The sequence below is a fragment of the Oncorhynchus mykiss genome, chromosome 2 (assembly GCF_013265735.2).
Source record: "Oncorhynchus mykiss isolate Arlee chromosome 2, USDA_OmykA_1.1, whole genome shotgun sequence".
NCBI lineage: Eukaryota > Metazoa > Chordata > Actinopteri > Salmoniformes > Salmonidae > Oncorhynchus > Oncorhynchus mykiss.
The window spans coordinates 20,073,705-20,093,960 of NC_048566.1; the positions used below are offsets into that span (position 1 = coordinate 20,073,705).

The following is a 20,256-nucleotide window of genomic DNA, read 5'->3' on the forward strand; positions in this document are numbered from 1 at the left end:
TACACATCTTTATATACCAGTAGCACTCCTTCACAACACCTCTTTCTATACCACTATCACCCTTTCACTACACCTCTTTCTATACCACTATCAATCCTTCACTACACATCTTTCTATACCAGTAGCACTCCTTCACAACACCTCTTTCTATACCACTATCAATCCTTTACTAAACCTCTTTCTATACCACTATCACTCCTTCACTACACATCTTTCTATACCACTATCACTCCTTCACTACACCTCTTTATATATCACAATCACTCCTTCAATACACGTCTTTCTATACCACTATCACTCCTTCACTACACCTCTTTCTATACCACTATCACTGCTTCACTACAGCTCTTTCTATACCACTATCACTCCTTCACTACACCTCTTTCTATACCACTACCACTCCTTCACTACAAGTCTTTCTATACCAGTAGCACTCCTTCACAACACCTCTTTCTATACCACTATCAATCCTTTACTAAACCTCTTTCTATACCACTATCAATCCTTCACTACACCTCTTTCTATACCACTATCATTCCTTCACCACACATCTTTCTATACCACTATCAATCTTTCACTACACCTCTTTCTATACACCTATCTGTCCTTCACTCCACCTCTTTCTATACCACTATCTCTCCTTCACTACACCTCTTTATATACCACTATCACTCCTTCACTACACCTCTTTCTATACCACTATCACTCCTTCACTACACCTCTTTATATACCACTATCACTCCTTCACTACACCTCTTTCTATACCGTATCAATCCTTCACTACACCTCTTTATATCACTATCACTCCTTCACCACACCTCTTTCTATACCACTATCACCCTTTCACTACACCTCTTTCTATACCACTATCAATCCTTCACTACACATCTTTCTATACCGATAGCACTCCTTCACAACACCTCTTTCTATACCACTATCAATCCTTTACTAAACCTCTTTCTATACCACTATCACTCCTTCACTACACATCTTTATATATCACAATCACTCCTTCAATACACTTCTTTCTATACCACTATCACTCCTTCACTACACCTCTTTCTATACCACTATCACTGCTTCACTACAGCTCTTTCTATACCACTATCACTCCTTCACTACACCTCTTTCTCTACCACTACCACTCCTTCACTACAAGTCTTTCTATACCACTAGCACTCCTTCCCTACACCTCTTTCTATACCACAATCACTCCTTCACTACACGTCTCTCTATACCACTATCACTCCTTCATTACACCTCTTTCTCTACCACTATCACTCCTTCACTACACCTCTTTCTATACCACTATCACTCCTTCACTACACCTCTTTCTCTACCACTACCACTCCTTCACTACAAGTCTTTCTATACCACTAGCACTCCTTCCGTACACCTCTTTCTATACCACTATCACTCCTTCATTACAGCTCTTTCTATACCACTATCACTCCTTTACTACACCTCTTTCTTTACCACTACCACTCCTTCACTACAAGTCTTTCTATACCACTAGCACTCCTTCCGTACACCTCTTTCTATACCACTATCACTCCTTCATTACAGTTCTTTCTATACCACTATCACTCCTTCACTACACCTCTTTCTATACCACTACCACTCCTTCACTACAAGTCTTTCTATACCACTATCACTCCTTTACTACACCTCTTTCTATACCACTATCACTCCTTCACTACACCTCTTTCTATACCACTATCACTCCTTCACTACACCTCTTTCTATACCACTGTCACTCCTTTACTACACCTCTTTCTATACCACTACCACTCCTTCACTACAAGTCTTTCTATACCACTATCACTCCTTTACTACACCTCTTTCTATACCACTAGCACTCCTTCCCTACACCTCTTTCTATACCACTACCACTCCTTCTCTACAAGTCTTTCTATACCACTATCAATCCTTCACTACACCTCTTTCTATCCCACTATCACTGCTTCACTACACCTCTTTCTATACCACTATCACTCCTTCACTACACCTCTTTCTCTACCACTACCACTCCTTCACTACAAGTCTTTCTATACCACTAGCACTCCTTCCCTACACCTCTTTCTATACCACTATCACTCCTTCATTACAGCTCTTTCTATACCACTATCACTCCTTCACTACACCTCTTTCTCTACCACTATCACTCCTTCACTACACGTCTCTCTATACCACTATCACTCCTTCATTACACCTCTTTCTCTACCACTATCACTCCTTCACTACACCTCTTTCTATATCACTATCACTCCTTCACTACACCTCTTTCTCTACCACTACCACTCCTTCACTACAAGTCTTTCTATACCACTAGCACTCCTTCCGTACACCTCTTTCTATACCACTATCACTCCTTCATTACAGCTCTTTCTATACCACTATCACTCCTTTACTACACCTCTTTCTTTACCACTACCACTCCTTCACTACAAGTCTTTCTATACCACTAGCACTCCTTCCGTACACCTCTTTCTATACCACTATCACTCCTTCATTACAGCTCTTTCTATACCACTATCACTCCTTCACTACACCTCTTTCTATACCACTACCACTCCTTCACTACAAGTCTTTCTATACCACTATCACTCCTTTACTACACCTCTTTCTATACCACTATCACTCCTTCACTACACCTCTTTCTATACCACTATCACTCCTTTACTACACCTCTTTCTATACCACTACCACTCCTTCACTACAAGTCTTTCTATACCACTATCACTCCTTTACTACACCTCTTTCTATACCACTACCACTCCTTCACTACAAGTCTTTCTATACCACTATCACTCCTTCACTACACCTCTTTCTATACCACTAGCACTCCTTCCCTACACCTCTTTCTATACCACTACCACTCCTTCACTACAAGTCTTTCTATACCACTATCAATCCTTCACTACACCTCTTTCTATACCACTATCATTCCTTCACTACACCTCTTTCTATACCACTATCATTCCTTCACCACACCTCTTTCTATACCACTATCACTCCTTCACTACACCTCTTTCTATACCACTATCATTCCTTCACCACACCTCTTTCTATACCACTATCACTCCTTCACTACACCTCTTTCTATACCACTATCACTCCTTCACTACACCTCTTTATATACCACTATCACTCCTTCACTACACCTCTTTCTATACCGTATCACTCCTTCACTACACCTCTTTATATACCACTATCATTCCTTCACTACACCTCTTTCTATACCACTATCACTCCTTCACTACACCTCTTTCTATACCACTATCACTCCTTCACTACACCTCTTTCTATACCACTATCATATCTTCATTACACCTCTTTCTATACCACTATCATTCCTTCAATACAGCTCTTTGTATACCACTATCACTCCTACACCACACCTCTTTCTATACCTTATCACTCCTTCACTACACCTCTTTCTATACCACTCTCACAACTCTATCCTCCTTTTTAACCCCTGCTCTCCCTTTCTGAATACCTCTCCATGTCATTCCCACTACTTTATATCTCTCTCTACATCCCTATCCCTCTCTCTCCCTCTAACCCCTTCTATCTCTCTCTACATCCCTATCCCTCTCTCTCCCTCTAACCCCTTCTATCTCTCTCTACATCCCTCTCCCTCTCTCTCCCTCTAACCCCTTCTATCTCTCTCTACATCCCTCTCTCTCCCTCTAACCCTCTATCTTTCTCTACATCCACCTCTCTCCCTCTAACCCCCTCTATCTCTCTCTACATCCATCTCTCTCTCCCTCTAACCCCCTCTATCTCTCTCTACATCCCTCTCTCTACATCCCTCTCTCTCCCTCTAACCCCTTCTATCTCTCTCTACACCCCTCTCTCTCCCTCTATCCCCCCCATAGCTCTCCCCTTCCTGTAACAGTAATCTACAGTGTCCAGATAGCCTCAGCATAGAATGGAAACACAGCTAAAATCATTAAAGCTTGTCTCTACTCTTCAAATATTGTCTTTTATAATCTCCCTTCATACAGTCATGTCTCTGATTCGCTCTGATGTTTATTTTGCTCTCGAGTATTTAGCTATTCTGTGTGTGTGTGTGTGCTCATTCTGCTCACTTAAACTCAAATCGATCTCCCTCCCTCACTCACTCACTCACTCCATCCATCTCGCGCTCTCTCTCTCTCTCTCTCTCTTGTTCTCTCTCTCTCTCTCTCTCTCTCTCTCTCTCTCTCTCTCTCTCTTGTCCCCCCCTCTTCTTCCCTCCTCTCCAGGGGTGTTGTTCAGCATTGAGGTCACATCTACCTACTTTGCTGTGAGGAATTACTGGAGAGGGTATTTCGCTGCCACCTTCAGTGCCTTCATATTCAGGGTGTTGTCTGTGTGGAACAAAGATGCAGGTACGCCATGGGGGCAGCATCGCATCACACACATATTTCCTCTCCAGAACAACATAATCCCACTGTACACCTTTTCTCTCATGATGATGTCATATGTTTATTCATGCCAGGTGTTTTAGAATAGGATCAGTTTCACTCTCTCGTTGTCCCTGTCACAGTCACCATCACAGCTCTTTTCCGGACCAACTTCCGGATGGATTTTCCCTTTGACCTGCAGGAGCTCCCAGCCTTCGCTATCATTGGGTGAGAGCGCTTAGTAAACATTCTACACACCCCCTTTAGACCCTACAGTCTTCAACTGAACTTCACCCACTTTGTGATGGTGTGGGGATCAATGGGATTGTGTGTGTCTTCCTGACTCCCTGTTGTAGAATCTCCTGTGGGTTCCTGACTCTCTGTCCCCTGTTTGTCTGTTGTAGGATCTCCTGTGGGTTCCTGACTCTCTGTCCCCTGTCTGTCTGTTGTAGGATCTCCTGTGGGTTCCAGACTCTCTGTCCCCTGTTTGTCTGTTGTAGGATCTCCTGTGGGTTCCTGACTCTCTGTCCCCTGTCTGTCTGTTGTAGGATCTCCTGTGGGTTCCTGACTCTCTGTCCCCTGTCTGTCTGTTGTAGAATCTCCTGTGGGTTCCTGGGGGCCTTCTTTGTCTACCTGAACAGACAGGTGGTTCTAGTGATGAGGAGACAGACGGCTCTCACACGCTTTCTGACCAAGCAGTGAGACATCACGCACTCACGCACTCGCATGCATACGCACACAGTACACACATACAGTACACACACACAGTACATACACACAGTACACACATACAGTACATACACACAGTGTACACACACAGTACACACACAGTACACACACAGTACATACACACAGTACACACACACAGTACACACACACACACAGTACACACACACAGTACACACACACAGTACATACACACAGTACACACACACTGTTACACTCACTCAAATGTCTTCACAATTGTAATGCTTAGCAGACACTATTACCCAGATCCCTGACACTTTCCACATTCCATTCCAGATGAGTTTCATTTGGGTAGCCTCTTCTTCCAAAGTAATCTGTTACACGACATTGACCCAGACAAGCAGGGCTTAACAGCCAGCCATTCACCCAGTTAGACACATTCACTTAGCCATTGACTCACCAGTCAAGGTACATTGAGCTCACACATTAGGAGGGGCAGAGCAGTAGAGGTGTCCTGCCATGAACTCAACAGCCTGACAGCCAGACAATGAACTGGGAGGAGATTCCTGACAATTTACGTTATTACCCTAAAATGCTTCACATTTAAGTAATGGCATTGTGGTTTGTTTTAACGATTGAGTATCCCAGTTGTTTAATAACATTGTGTGTGTGTGTGTGTGTGTGTGTGTGTGTGTGTGTGTGTGTCCGTCTTTGTATTTTGTATTTGTGCGCATGCGTGTGTGTTTGTGCGATTGTGTGTGTTCAGCCGGTTAATCTACCCAGGTGCAGTGACGTTTGTCATCGCCACCCTGACCTTTCCTCCTGGATTCGGCCAGTTCATGGCTGGAGAGGTCAGAGAGCATTATTGAGCTTATTAGAGTTTATGTTCATGACTTATAGAATAACCTTTTATAAATCCATGTATTGCCTACAGGCAACAAGCAACCCTGTTAACTATGTTTTTAGTGTGGTTTTAAGCTGATACGGATAAATAAATCTTTCAACACCACTGTATAGCCGCTCATGCAGAGATGAAAAACCCAGAACCACTGTCATAACCTAGAACCACTGTGATTATTATTTGACCATGCTGGTCATCTATGAACTTTGAACATGTTGAAGAACGATCTAGACTAAATGGCCATGTACTCTTTTAATCTCCACCTGGCACAGCCAGAAGAGGACTGGTCACCCCTCGGAGCCCTGTTCCTCTCTAGGTGTCTTCCTAGGTTCCTGCCTTTCTAGGGAGTTTTTCCTAGCCACCGTGCTTCTACATCTGCATTGTGTGCTCTTTGGGTTTTAAGCTGAGTTTCTGTATAAGCAATTTGTGACATCTGCTTTATAAATACATTTGATTGATTGATCTATCTCTCTCCCCTCTCTCTTTCTCTCTCTCTCTGTCTCTCTCTCTCTGTCTCCCCCCTCTCTCTTTCTCTCTCTCTCTGTCTCTCTCTCTCTGTCTCCCCCCTCTCTCTTTCTCTCTCTCTCTCTGTCTCTCTCTCTCTCTGTCTCTCTCTCTCTCTCCCTCTCTCCCTCTCTCTCTCTCTCCCTCTCTCTCTCTCTCTGTCTCTCTCTGTCTCTCTCTGTCTCTCTCTCTGTATCTCTCTTACTCTCTCTCTCTCTCTGTCTCTCTCTCTCTCTCTGTCTCTCTCTCTCCCTCTCTCCCTCTCTCCCTCTCTCTCTCTCTCTCCTTCTCTCTCTCTCTCTCTGTGTCTCTCTCTCTCTCTCTCTCTCTCTTTCTCTCATCTCTCTCTCTCTCTCCCCTCTCTCTCTCTCACACACACTGTCTCTCCTCTCTCTCTCTCTCTCTCTCTCTCTCTCTCTCTCTCTCTCTCTGTCTCTGTCTCTGTCTCTGTCTCTGTCTCTCTCTTTCTCTCTCTCTCTCTCTCTGTTCAGCTGATGCCTAGAGAATGTATTAACTCTCTGTTTGATAACTTCACCTGGACCAAACTGTCTGCCACCGCCCTTCCCCCTGGACTTGGGCGCTCCTCAGCCTGGCTGCACCCCGATGTCAGCGTCTTCCTCATCCTCCTCCTCTTCTTCGTCATGAAGGTACGTCCTCCCTCCATCATGGAATAAAACACATGACCTTCCTTCTCATATTATGCTGTGGTCAGGCTATCAAATCAAAATGAAAAGAGTTGCAACCGCATTCTCTGAAAGTTTACCTTTTCATTGTTTCTCCATTAGATTCTATAAAGAATTTGTATTAGGTCTCTCTGTCATTCACATACCTTCTCAATGTTCTAGTTCTGGATGTCTGCTGTTTCCACGACGATGCCCATCCCGTCTGGAGCCTTCATGCCAGTGTTCATACTGGGTAAGAGGCTGAGATCAGACCTGGGAATCTAAACATGATGTATCAGATATCAGGCTTAAAACATGCTATAAACCTGTCCTAAAGCACAACTGAGTATTCTCTCTCCTGTCTCTCCCCTTTCTCTCTCCCCTCTCCCCTTTCTCTCTCCCTTCTCCCCTTTCTCTCTCCCTTCTCCCCTTTCTCTCTCCCTTCTCCCCTTTCTCTCTCCCTTCTCCCCTTTCTCTCTCCCCTCTCCCCTTTCTCTCTCCCTTCTCCCCTTTCTCTCTCCTCTCTCCCCTTTCTCTCTCCCTTCTCCCCTTTCTCTCTCCTCTCTCCCCTTTCTCTCTCCTCTCTCCCCTTTCTCTCTCCCTTCTCCCCTTTCTCTCTCCCCTCTCCCCTTTCTCTCTCCCCTTTCTCTCTCCCCTCTCCCCTTTCTCTCTCCCCTCTCCCCTCTCCCATTTCTCTCTCCCTTCTCCCCTTTCTCTCTCCCCTCTCCCCTTTCTCTCCCCCTTCTCCCCTTTCTCTCTCCTCTCTCTCCCCTTTCTCTCTCCCTTCTCCCCTTTCTCTCTCCCTTCTCCCCTTTCTCTCTCCCCTCTCCCCTTTCTCTCTCCCCTATCCCCTTTCTCTCTCTCTTCTCCCCTTTCTCTCTCCTCTCTCTCCCCTTTCTCTCTCCCTTCTCCCGTTTCTCTCTCGTCTCTCTCCCCTTTCTCTCTCCCCTCTCACCCAGGGGCAGCATTTGGGCGTCTGGTAGGGGAGATAATGGCCACTCTCTTCCCAAACGGTATCCTGTTTGATGGGATAGTTTATCGCATCCTCCCCGGGGGCTATGCTGTCATTGGTGAGTCTCCTCTGAAGTCTCATCTTGCCTTGCTGCTGTTGCAGGGCAGCCCAGCCCCAGAAGGGACTCATCTTATCAGCTGTATGCAAGAATTTGCTATGTGTTGTCTTCGGAATTCAGCATTCTATGTGTTGGTCTTGCCAACCCCCATTGTCACACCTCTGAGAGGTTACATCATGTAGGTCTGACATCTGATTGGAGGTTAACTTTACAGTAATACTATTGGTCAACAACTCAGATGTTTATTAAAGGTTCATTGGTCTTTTTCTTATTTGTTCCTGACCTGCTGTGGTAAGATACTTTCTTTCTCTCTCTCTCCACCCTGTGAACTTTCGGGGCAAGGCCTTTCAGGCTATGGTTTCTCTCTCTCTCTCTCTGACCATGCTTGGAATAATGCCTTGTAATGCTTGTTAATGCTTTGTAACTGAAGCTGTATGCCTTGTATGTGAATCCATTCATTTTTACAAAGTAATTAAATACACTTATATTTAGAATCCATTCTCAGACATTTCTTCATTGCCTATTACTGTAACTCAACCATAGTCTATTGCATATTGTTAATTATCTTTATGAAGTGGGGTGTAAATTACTTAGTGTCTCATGTGATGTATTTATAATATACATATCAAAATGACAATGTAATTTAACACCATCTCTCCTTCCCTTTCTGCCTTGTTGTGACTCCTGATCTCTCGTTCCCTCCCTCTATACTCTCTCTTCCTCTCTCCTCCCCCTCCATCCCTCTCTCCCTTCCTCTCTCCTTCCCCTACCTCCCTCCCTTCCTCTCTCCTTCCCCTACCTCCCGCACTTCCTCTCTCCTTCCCCTACCTCCCTCCCTTCCTCTCTCCTTCCCCTACCTCCCGCACTTCCTCTCTCCTTCCCCTCCCTTTCTCTCTCCCGCCCTCCTTATCCCAGGTGCCGCGGCCCTGACCGGGGCAGTAACCCACACAGTGTCCACGGCTGTGATCTGTTTTGAGCTGACAGGCCAGATCTCCCACATCCTGCCCATGATGGTGGCGGTGATCCTGGCCAACATGGTGGCCCAGGGCCTGCAGCCCTCCCTCTACGACTCCATCATCCAGGTCAAGAAACTGCCATACCTCCCCGAGCTCAGCCTCGGACACATCAGGTACTGGAACGGTCGCCATTATGGCTCTAATAAGTGTTTATGCAGAGAACTGTATGCCATTGTGGCTCAAACAGTTCTAGTGTACATGCAACCTTGTGTGCTATTATGAGTCAAGCAGGCACAGTTCACATATATCCTCTCTCCTCCCTCAGTAAGTACAACATCTTTGTGGAGGACATGATGGTGCGGAAGGTGAACTTCCTGTCCTCCCAGTCGACCTATCGGGAGCTGGGCTATCTGCTAGACTCCACCTCCCTCAAAACCATCCCTCTGGTCGACTCCAAAGGTGAGACATGTTATAGAATGTTTGATGCCATGCACCGTAGATGACACAAATCCATCCACTGAAATCCCTCTCTTGTCTCTCTTGACTCCTCGCTCTCTCTCTCTCTCTCTCTCTCTCTCTCTCTCTCTCTCTCTCTCTCTCAATTCAATTCAATTCAATTCAATTCAATTCAATTCAAGGGGCTTTATTGGCATGGGAAACATGTGTTAACATTGCCAAAGCAAGTGAGGTAGATAATATACAAAAGTGAAATAAACAATAAAAATTAACAGTAAACATTACACATACAGAAGTTTCAAAACAATAAAGACATTACAAATGTCATATTATATAATATATATATATATATATATATATATATACAGGGTTGTAACAATGTACAAATAGTTAAAGTAGTTAAAGTCTCTCTCTCTCTCTCTCTACTCGCTATCTCTCTACTCTCTACTCTCTCTCTCTCTCTCTCTCTCTCTCTACTCGCTATCTCTCTACTCTCTACTCTCTCTCGCTCTCTCTACTCTCTCTCTCTCTACTCTCTTTCTCTCCCTGTTCCCCCTGTCTTTCCTCAGAGTCTATGATCCTATTAGGGTCTATCGAGAGGACAGAGCTGCAAGCCATCTCTGATTGGTGGCTTTCGGCCGAGAGGCGTGTCTTTGAGAGGGGTCAGGGGTCACCGGGCCAGGGCTGGGAGTCCTTCACTTTCATAGACGAGGAGGGAGGAGAGGTGACAGGATGGATGGATGGATGGATGGATAGATGGAATGCTTGAACGATAGCATCATATTTTTTACACTGATTAAAAATCAGTATACTTATAATGTCTTTATAAACACATTTATAATGCATTATAATTATCCACAACATCATATAATACTTGGTTATGAACTTGGTCCTTTTGTCTGTTTTCCAGACCTCTCCAGTACAAGATGAACAGAATAGGCCACTCCCATCCCCCAAACCACAGGAGTCCTCCACCAATCACACCGGCTCAGGTGACATGACACATATAAAATGTCATAGAATTGGGATGTACCCACTATTGCTATTTTGTTACTAGTGCATCCATGTTTGTATTTGTATTTATTTAGGATCCCCATTAGCTGCTGCCAAGGCAAACAAATATTACATTACATTACATTTCATAACACTTTTCACAACACATTAAGTGTGTTCCCTTAGGCCACTACTCTACAACCAGATACTGTATCTACAATAAGCAATCAATACAGCAGAATCAGTGTTAGACCTGCTGTTCTATCGATTGCTCATGGGGTTTGTTTACAACAATTAACCAGCACCTTCTGTAGAAAAGTGTTGGAGTGAGAATGTTTACCCAATGTACTCACTTCTAAATGTCTGTCCTGTCTTTCAGAGAAGCGTTCCCTCCAGTCTGTGAGGGGAATATTTCAGCGCCTCTTCTCCTCTTCCTCAACCAGCCAGGCTGAAGCTCAGGTATCATTCCATATCAAGATAGAGGTTGGATGATACCACTGATACAGGGTCAGATATGTTAGAAGATGTTTTTCATTCCCATAATGGTTGAGGTTTGGATTGGGGCTAGGGCAACCTGATCCTGGATCTGTGCTTAAGGCTAACATCAACCTCAAGCTTTCCTCTGGTAGCTAATTTCCTCTGGTAGCTCAAAGAGGAGCAATATCACATTCTGTCCAGTAGGGGACACACGCTCACGTCAATGGCATGACCTTGCTATAATGTATGATATGATATGTAATGAGCAGATGTGTCATTCTGTGTGATGGAGAAATAGCACCACAAGGGGGCATCTGATCTGACACTTTGTAAACCTGGAGAGAGAAAATAACTAAAATCTCTAAACCAACACCCCCCTCTGTCTCACACTCCCTCTTTTCTTTCTCTCTCTTTCCTCCTCTCTCTTCCGCTCTCTCTCTTTCTCTCTCTCACTCTCTTTCTCTTTCTCTTTCTCTCTCTCTCACTCTCTTTCTCTCTCTCTCACTCTCTTTCTCTCTCTCTCTCTCTCTCTTCCTCTCTCCAGGAATCCATCCCACCTCCACTCACCGACACCATGTCCTCAGAGGAGGTAATGTGTCTCACTGACCCTGATCAACCTTTAACCCCTAACCCCTGATCCCTGACCTCTACTCCCTGACCTGGGCACTCTATGTAGCTCTAAAAGGATTCCACGAATAGAATCAAACATCATAAATGATTATTCTCTCTTTATATTGTCAATCACCCTCTCTGCTCTCTGATTGGCTAATGCAGATCAAAGCCTGGGAAGAAGAAGAGTTGGATAAGCCAATCAGTATGGAGGAGATACGGATTGATCCCTCCCCCTTTCAGCTGGTGGAGAGAACCTCCCTTCACAAGGTATCAACTATAGCTAGCACCCTGTGCTCTTATGTAGCCACTTTAAGCCATTATAAACACTACATGCTGTAGGATATTGACAAATATGCCTCCCTCTCGCTCTCTCTCTGACAGACCCACACTTTGTTCTCCTTGCTGGGTCTCAGTCATGCCTATGTTACCAGCATTGGAAAACTGGTGGGAGTCGTAGCACTGAAGGAGGTGAGATCACACATCACACAAGCTCTCTCACTCTCTCCCTTTCTCTCTTTCTCTCTCTCTCTCTGTCTGTATGCCGAGTCTTCCTTTTCTGCAGTGTAGAAGCATCAGACACACAGCTTGTCCATTTGTTCTGCCTCTCTGTCATCGTTCTCTGATGATGATCTCACAGTGTCACAGTAATTACATTGGCAAGATTAGCAAACTTAGGAATGCCATACCAACAGCAAACTCTGAACCTACACACATCCATGCATAACTGACCAAATTATGAAAGACAAGCATGGTCATTTTTAATTCCGTAAAGTGAGTGTGGAAGAGGTAAAAACATTATTGTTGTCTATCAACAATAACAAACCACCTGGGAATGACAACTTGGATGGAAAATGACTGAGGATGATGGCGGACTATATTGCCACTCCTATTTGCCATCTCTTTAAACTCATCCTACAGGAAAGTGTGTTCCCTCAGGCCTGGAGGGAAGAACAAGTTATTCCACTACCTAAGAATAGCAAATGACCCTTTTCTGGTTCAAACAGCCAACCAATCAGCCTGCTACCAACCCTTACTAAACGTTTGAATAACATTTTTGACCAGAGACAATGCTATTTCACAGTAGACAAATGATTTTCAGCATGCTTATAGAGAAGGGCACTCAACGTGCATGGCACTCACACAAATTACTGATGATTGGCTGAGATAAATTGATACTAAAAAGATTGGGGGAGCTGTTTTGTTAGTCTTCAGTGCAGCTTTTGACATTATTGATCATAATCTGCTGCTGAAACAAACATATGTGTTATGGCTTTACATCCTCTGCTACAGTGGCAAGAAAAAATATGTGAACCCTTTGGAAATACCTGGATTTCTGACTAAATTGGTCATAATTTTGTCTGATCTTCATCTAGGTCACAACAATAGACAAACACAGTCTGCTTAAACTAATAACACACAAACAACTATGTGTTGTCATGTCTTTATTGAACACACTGTGTAAACATTCACAGTGCAGGGTGTGAAAAGTATGTGAACCCTTGGATTTAATAACTGGTTGACCCTCCTTTGGCAGCAATAACCTCATGACTAGGCCACTCCAGAAGGTGTATTTTCTTCTGTTGAAGCCATTCTGTTGTTGATTTAAAATCAAATCAAATTTTATTGGTCACATACACATGGTTAGCAGATATTAATGCGAGTGTTGCGAAATTCCACCTTCCACCTTCTCTACTACTGTACTGTTGAGGTGGACAGGGGGTTGCTCCCTCTGCGGTTTCCTGAAGTCCACGATCAAACTTGATGATTGAGTTGGAGGCGTGCATGGCCACGCAGTCATGGGTGAACAGGGAGTACAGGAGAGGGCTGAGAACGCACCCTTGTGGGGCCCCAGTGTTGAGGATCAGCGGGGTTGAGATGTTGTTTCCTACCCTCACCACCTGGGGGCGGCCCGTCAGAAGGTCCAGGACCCAGGGTCTCGAGCTTAATGATGAGTTTGGAGGGTACTATGGTATTAAATGCTGAGCTGTAGTCGATGAACAGCATTCTTACATAGGTATTCCTCTTGAATTAGGGCAGTGTGCAGTGTGATTGCGATTGCGTCGTCTGTGGACCTATTAGGGCGGTAAGCAAATTGGAGTAGGTCCAGGGTGTCAGAGAGAGTGGAGGTGATATGATCCTTGATTAGTCTCTCAAAGAACTTCATGATGACGGAAGTGAGTGCTATGGGGCGATAGTTGTTTAGCTCAGTTACCTTAGCTTTCTTGGGAACAGGAACAATGGTGGCCCTCTTGAAGCATGTGGGAACAGCAGAATGGGATAGGGATTGATTGAATATGTCCGTAAACACACCAGCCGGTCTACGCATGCTCTGAGGACACGGCTACGGATGCCATCTGGGCCGGCAGCCTTGCGAGGGTTAACACGTTTAAATGTTTTACTCACATTGGCTGCGGTGAAGGAGAGCCTGCAGGTTTTGGTAGCGGGCCGTGTCGGTGGCACTGTATTGTCCTGAAAGTGAGCAAAGAAGCTGTTTAGTTTGTCTGGGAGCAAGACATCGGGGTCCGCGATGGGGCTGGTTTTCTTTTTGTAGTCCGTGATTGACTGTAGACCCTGCCACATAACTCTCGTGTCTGAGCCGTTGAATTGCGACTCTACTTTGTCTCTGTACTGACGCTTAGATTGTTTGATTGCCTTGCGGAGGGAATAGCTACACTGTTTGTATTCGGTCATGTTTCCGGTCGCCTTGCCCTGATTAAAAGCAGTGGTTCACGTTTTCAGTTTTGAGCGAATGCTGCCATCAATCTACGGTTTCTGGTTGGGGAAGGTTTTAATAGTCACCATGGGTACTACATGCAGTTGCTAATAAACTCACTCACCGACTCAGCGTATACATCAATGTTGTTGTTCGACACTATCCGGAACATATCCCAGTCCACATGATCAAAGCAATCTTGAAGCGTGGAATCAGATTGGCCGGACCAGCGTTGAACAGACCTGAGCATGGGCGTTTCCTGTTTTGGTTTCTGTCTATAGGCTGGGAGCAACAGAATGGAGTCGTGGTCAGATTTGCCAAAAGGAGGGCGAGGGAGGGCTTTGTATGCGTCGCGGAAGTTAGAGTAACAATGATCCAGGATTTTTCCAGCCCGGGTTGCGCATTCGATATGATGATACAATTTAAGGAGCGTTGTTTTCAAATTAGCCTTGTTAAAATCCCCAGCTACAATAAATGCAGACTCGGTATATGTGGTTTCCAGTTTACATAGAGTCCAATGAAGTTCTTTCAGGGCCGTCGAGGTGTCTGCTTGGGGGGGATATACACGACTGTGATTATAATCAAAGAGAATTCTCTTGGTAGATAATGCAGTTGGCATTTGATTGTAAGGAATTCTAGGTCAGGTGAACAAAAGGGCTTGAGTTCCTGTATGTTGTAAAGATCACACCACAACTCGTTAATCAAAAAGCATACACCCCCACCCTTCTTCTTACCAGAGAGATCGGGAAAGTCGTATTCCTGGTCGTAATGTTGGTAAGTTGACGTTGCTCTTATATCCAATAGTTCTTCCCGGGCGGTATGTAATAAGACTTAAGATTTCCTGGGGCAACAGTGTAAGAAATAATACATAAAAAAACTAAATACTGCATAGTTTCCTAAGAACGTAAAGCGAGGCAGCCATCTCTGTTGGCGCCAGATGTTTACTTCTATGTTTTGGGTCGTTGTCCTGTTGCATCACCCAACTTCTGTGAGCTTCAATTGGCGGACAGATAGCCTAACATTCTCCTGCGAAATGTCTTGATAAACTTGGAAATTCATGTTTCCATCGATGATAGCAAGCTGTCCAGGCCCTTGTGCAGCAAAGCAGCCCCAAACAATGATGTTCCCTCCACCATACTTTACAGTTGGGATGATGTTTTGATGTTGGTTTGCTGTGCTTTTTTCTCTCCACACATAGTCTTGTGTGTTCCTTCCAAACAACTCAACTGTAATTTCATCTGTCCACAGAATATTTTGCCAGTAGCGCTGTGGAACATCCAGGTGCACTTTGGCAAACTTCAGACGTCCAGCAATGTTTTTTTACAGTAGTGGCTTCTTCCATGGTGTCCTTCCATGAACACCATTCTTGTTTAGTGTTTTACGTATTGTAGACTCGTCAACAAAGATGTTAGCATGTTCCAGAGATTTCTGAATGTTTTTAGCTGACGCTCTAGGATTCTCATTGAGCATTCTGTGCTGTGCTCTTGCAGTCATCTTTGCAGGACGGCCACTCCTAGGGAGAGTAGCAACAGTGCTGAACTTTCTCAATTTATAGACAGTTTGTCTTACAGTGGACTGATGAACATCAAGGCTTTTAGAAATACTTTTGTAACCGTTTCCAGCTTTATGCAAGTCAATATTTCTTAATCTTAGGTCTTCTGAGAACTATTTTGTTCAAGGCATGGTTCACATCAGGCAATGCTTCTTGTGAATAGCAAACTGTGAGTGTTTGCGTAGGCAAGGCAGCTCTAACCAACATCTCCAATCTCGTCACATTGATTGGACTCCAACTTAGCTGACTCCTGACTCCAATTAGATTTTGGAGAAGTCATTAGCCTAGTGGTTCACATACTTTTACCAACCTACACTGTGAATGTTTAAATGATGTATTCAATATAGACAAGAAAAATACAATAATTTGTGTGTCATTTAAGCACACTATGTTTGTCTATTGCTGTGACTTAGATGAAGATCAGATCATATTTAATGACCAATTTATGCAGAAATCCAGGTAATTCCAAAGGGTTCACATACTTTTTCTTCCCACTGTATATCATGGATCGAGAGTTACATTGCCGTGAAAAAGTATTTGCCCCCTTTCTGATTTTCTATATTTTGCATTTTTTTTATACTGAATGTTATCAGATCTTCAACCAAAACCTAATATTAGATCAAGGGAACCTGTTACAAAAAAAAAAAAAAGATACTTCTTATTATGCCTGGCGAAAACCAAACACTGCATTCCACAGTAAGAACCTCATACCAACGGTCAGCATGGTAGTGGTAGTGTGATGGTTTGGGGATGCTTTGGTGCCTCAGGACCTGAACAACTTGCCTTAATAGAAGGAACCATGAATTTTGCTCTGTATCAGAGAATTCTACAGGATAATGTCAGGCCATCCGTCTGTGAGCTAAAGCTGAAGCACAGCTGGGTCATGCAGCAAGACAATGATCCAAAACACACAATCAAGTCTACATGACAATGGCTGAAAAGCAACAGATTTGAAGTTTTGAAATGGCCTAGTCAAAGTCCAGACCTAATCCTAATTGAGATGCATGGAAGAGTGGGCCAAAATTCCTCCACAGCGGCGTGAAAGACTGATCAACAACTACAAGAAGGGTTTGGTTATAGTCATCAGCTAAAGGTGGCACAACCAGTTATTGAGTGTAAGGGGGCATTTACTTTTTCACACAGGGCCGTTTGGTGTTGCATAACTTCTATATAAAATAAATGAAATAATTATGTAATTGGTGTGTTATTTGTTCACTCAGGTTCCTTTTGATCTAATATTAGGTTTTGGTTGAAGATTGGATAACATTCAGTATCAAAAATATACAAAGGTAGAGAAAAAGGGGCAAATCCTTTTTCATGGCACTGTACCTGTCTAAGAGAAAACAGAGGGTGTTCTTTAATGGAAGCCTCTCCACAATAATCCTGGTAGAGTAAGGCATTCCCCAAGGCAGCTGTCTAGGCTCCTTACTTTTTTCCATCTTTACTAATGACCTGCCACTGTCTCTGAGTAAAGCCTGTGTATCTATGTATGCTAATGACTCAACATTAAACACGTCAACTACCACAGCAAGTGAACTCACTGCAACTCTTAACAAAGAGCAGCAATCAGTTTTAAAATGGGTGGCAAGTAATAAGCTTGTCCTAAATATTTCAAAAACTAAAAGCATTGTATTTGGTACAAATCATTCACTAAACCCTAAACCTCAACTAAATATTTAAATGAATAATGTGGAAATTGAGAAAGTTGAGGAGACTAAACTGCTTGGAGTAACCCTGGATTGTAAACTGTCATGGTCAAAACATATGGATGCAACGTTAGCTAAGATCTGCTTTCTTGACATCACTATCAACAAAACAAGTCTTACAGGCCCTAGTTTTGTCACACCTGGACTAATGCCCAGTCATATGGACAAGTGCCACAAAGAAGAACATATGCAAATTACATTTGGCCCAGAACAGAGCAGCGCGGCTGGCCCTTAAATGTACATGCAGAGCTAACATCATTAACATGCATGCCAGTCTCTCCTGGTTCAAAGTAGAGGAGAGTTTGACTGCATCACTGCTTGTCTTTGTGAGAGGTATTGAAGCACTGAGCTGTCTATTCAAACAACGAGCACACAGCTCAGACACCCATGCATAACCCACAAGCCATGCCACCAGGGGTCTCTTCACAGTCCCCAAGTCCAGAACAGACTCTGGGAAACACACAATACTACATAAGGAACAACGTGGACTGTGAAGAGACACACACACACACGCTGACACACACAGTTTACACATATGTACATTGTAAAATTATACATTTTGCATTGTAGATATGTAGTGGTGTAGTAATGTGTTGTATGATTTTTTTGGTGATGTAATTGCCCTAATCTTGTTTGGACCTCAGGAAGAGTAGCTGCTGCCTTGGCAGGAAGAAATGAGGATCCATAATAAATACACATACAAATACATGGAGCCTGTTCAGTTGGCTGTTGCTTTGCTGTTCTGTTGTACTCGAATAGTGAGTCACACTATTACACCATCAACGGTGTTCGTCTCTGACTTATCACAGCGTCACAGTAAACCTGTATTAACATGCTTTGCTTGTGTTATGACATGCTATGTTAACTAACCACTTCTATTCACTCTCTTTCCCTTCCTCTCTCCCCCTCCATCTCAATCTCTATTACCCTCCCCTCTTTCTTTATTTCTCTCTCTCCCCTTCTCCCTTCTCTCTCCCTCCATTTTCTCTTCTCCCCCTCTATATTTATCTCTCCCCTTTAATCTTTCTCTCTATCTTTCCCTCTCTCTTACCTCTCACAGTTGCAGAAGGCCATCGAGGGCTCCACCCGTAGTGGGGTAAGATTGCGCCCCCCTCTGGCCAGTTTCAGAGATGCCAACCGTAAAGCGAAGAAGCATGCGGCTCCCCCCTCCACACCCTCCTCCCCCACCAGGGACAGGGAGCTGTGGGGTGAGGGGGGGAAGAGGGAGGGAGGGGGTAGTAGGAAGGAGGGGAGCGATGGGTTTAAATGGGAGGTTAAGGAAGAAAAGGGGGAGGGAGATGGAGGAAAGAGGGAGGGAGAGGTGGTAAGGTTGAAGGATGAGGTGGTTGGTACAGAGGGAGAGGGTGACATGGATGAGGCTAAGGAGGAACCCAGGGGGAACGCAGGAGAAGCAGGTGCCTCCAGTGCAGGTGCAGAGTGTGACACCTCCACCCCCAACAGCCGAGGGACAGACTGTCCCCCTCAGGAGCCTTCCTCCCCCACCTCACCACACTCCTCCTCCACTCGTATCTTCATTGTGTCATCCCTTCCTACCGTGCCGGAGACAGATGGAGAGAGGGAGAGCGAAGATTCTGAAGAGCCAATTTAGATGGCGACAGGGAATTCTGTGGATTCTGTTTCTTAAATGAAGACTTTCTCCTCTCTGGCCTCACTCCACTTACCTCATTCAGTGAGCGTTTCAAGGAGAGCGTAACAAGGAGCATCCTGGGTATTGGAGTTCTGTGCAGGCTCATTCGAGGCTCTGCAGATGTTCAGCTTACAGAGAGCAGGAAGAACAGGTGCACACAGTGCTTCTGGGACTTGTAGTTCTGGAATTTCTGGTAGCTAATAATACTTTTTGTAAGTCTCTTTCCTGATCTCAGCAGTTTTTGAAGGATTTTTTTCTACTCAAGACAAACTTCTTTTTCACTATTTCCATTTCTCAGGTTTCTCTCCGTGTCTTTAAAACTACAAAAATGGACAGATGTTCTAAGTTCTTCATCTGTACTTATCATTGTTGGTCTCCTTGTCCCGGTATTGTTGAATGTATGAATGTGTTTGTAGCTACATGGTACTGTATGTCTGTATCACTGAACTCCATGTATCTTTATGACACTGTATATGACAGCAATGAAATGTTTGATAATGAAATCACATCATTAATCATGACTCCATGTCTGTCAATGGACTGATTTATATTTGATCAAATCGATTGAACGTTTACTGATTAATGAATATACAGGCTTTAAATTATTACTGTTACCACTGTAAAGCAAATATTGAAATTGTTCATACTGATGCCTATCTACTATTCTTATGGAATACAATAAATATTTAAATGTTTTCAGTAACATTTCATTGGATTTTGAGCATGGCAATAATCAGCTCCGGCATAATACCAGAGATGCACTGTTCACTACAGTCTTGTAAAAGTTTGTCTTTAAAAAGTCTGTGGACGTATCAACACTTCCAGCTGAGAAGGTCAACAGTGTTTCAGTCTCAATTTGTTTGACATGAACATTCTCCTGACATCATAATGGCTGACAACAGCAGACAGACAGGGAGGTTTAACTGTA

The 20,256-nt window shown here is 44.0% G+C and overlaps 1 protein-coding gene across 2 annotated transcripts in view; it reads left to right on the top strand.

Annotated features, from left to right (window-relative positions):
* LOC110534391 (chloride channel protein 1) overlaps positions 1-20,013 on the top strand; it is a 61,827-nt gene extending 41,814 nt beyond the window's left edge. The window contains exons 8-23 of one of the 2 annotated variants that reach the window (XM_036941153.1): positions 4,251-4,376; positions 4,535-4,619; positions 4,988-5,089; positions 5,845-5,929; positions 6,975-7,130; positions 7,329-7,398; positions 8,105-8,215; positions 9,131-9,344; positions 9,497-9,630; positions 10,197-10,351; positions 10,538-10,619; positions 11,000-11,079; positions 11,642-11,686; positions 11,872-11,976; positions 12,091-12,177; positions 18,741-20,011. In XM_036941153.1, the coding sequence (XP_036797048.1) occupies positions 4,251-4,376; positions 4,535-4,619; positions 4,988-5,089; positions 5,845-5,929; positions 6,975-7,130; positions 7,329-7,398; positions 8,105-8,215; positions 9,131-9,344; positions 9,497-9,630; positions 10,197-10,351; positions 10,538-10,619; positions 11,000-11,079; positions 11,642-11,686; positions 11,872-11,976; positions 12,091-12,177; positions 18,741-19,289 (2,186 nt within the window). In that variant the 3' untranslated portion in view covers positions 19,290-20,011. Of the gene's footprint in view, positions 1-4,250; positions 4,377-4,534; positions 4,620-4,987; positions 5,090-5,844; positions 5,930-6,974; positions 7,131-7,328; positions 7,399-8,104; positions 8,216-9,130; positions 9,345-9,496; positions 9,631-10,196; positions 10,352-10,537; positions 10,620-10,999; positions 11,080-11,641; positions 11,687-11,871; positions 11,977-12,090; positions 12,178-18,740 lie in introns of both variants that reach the window. The other variant, XM_036941148.1, reaches the window with a different exon arrangement.
* Positions 20,014-20,256: the final 243 nt, after the last annotated feature.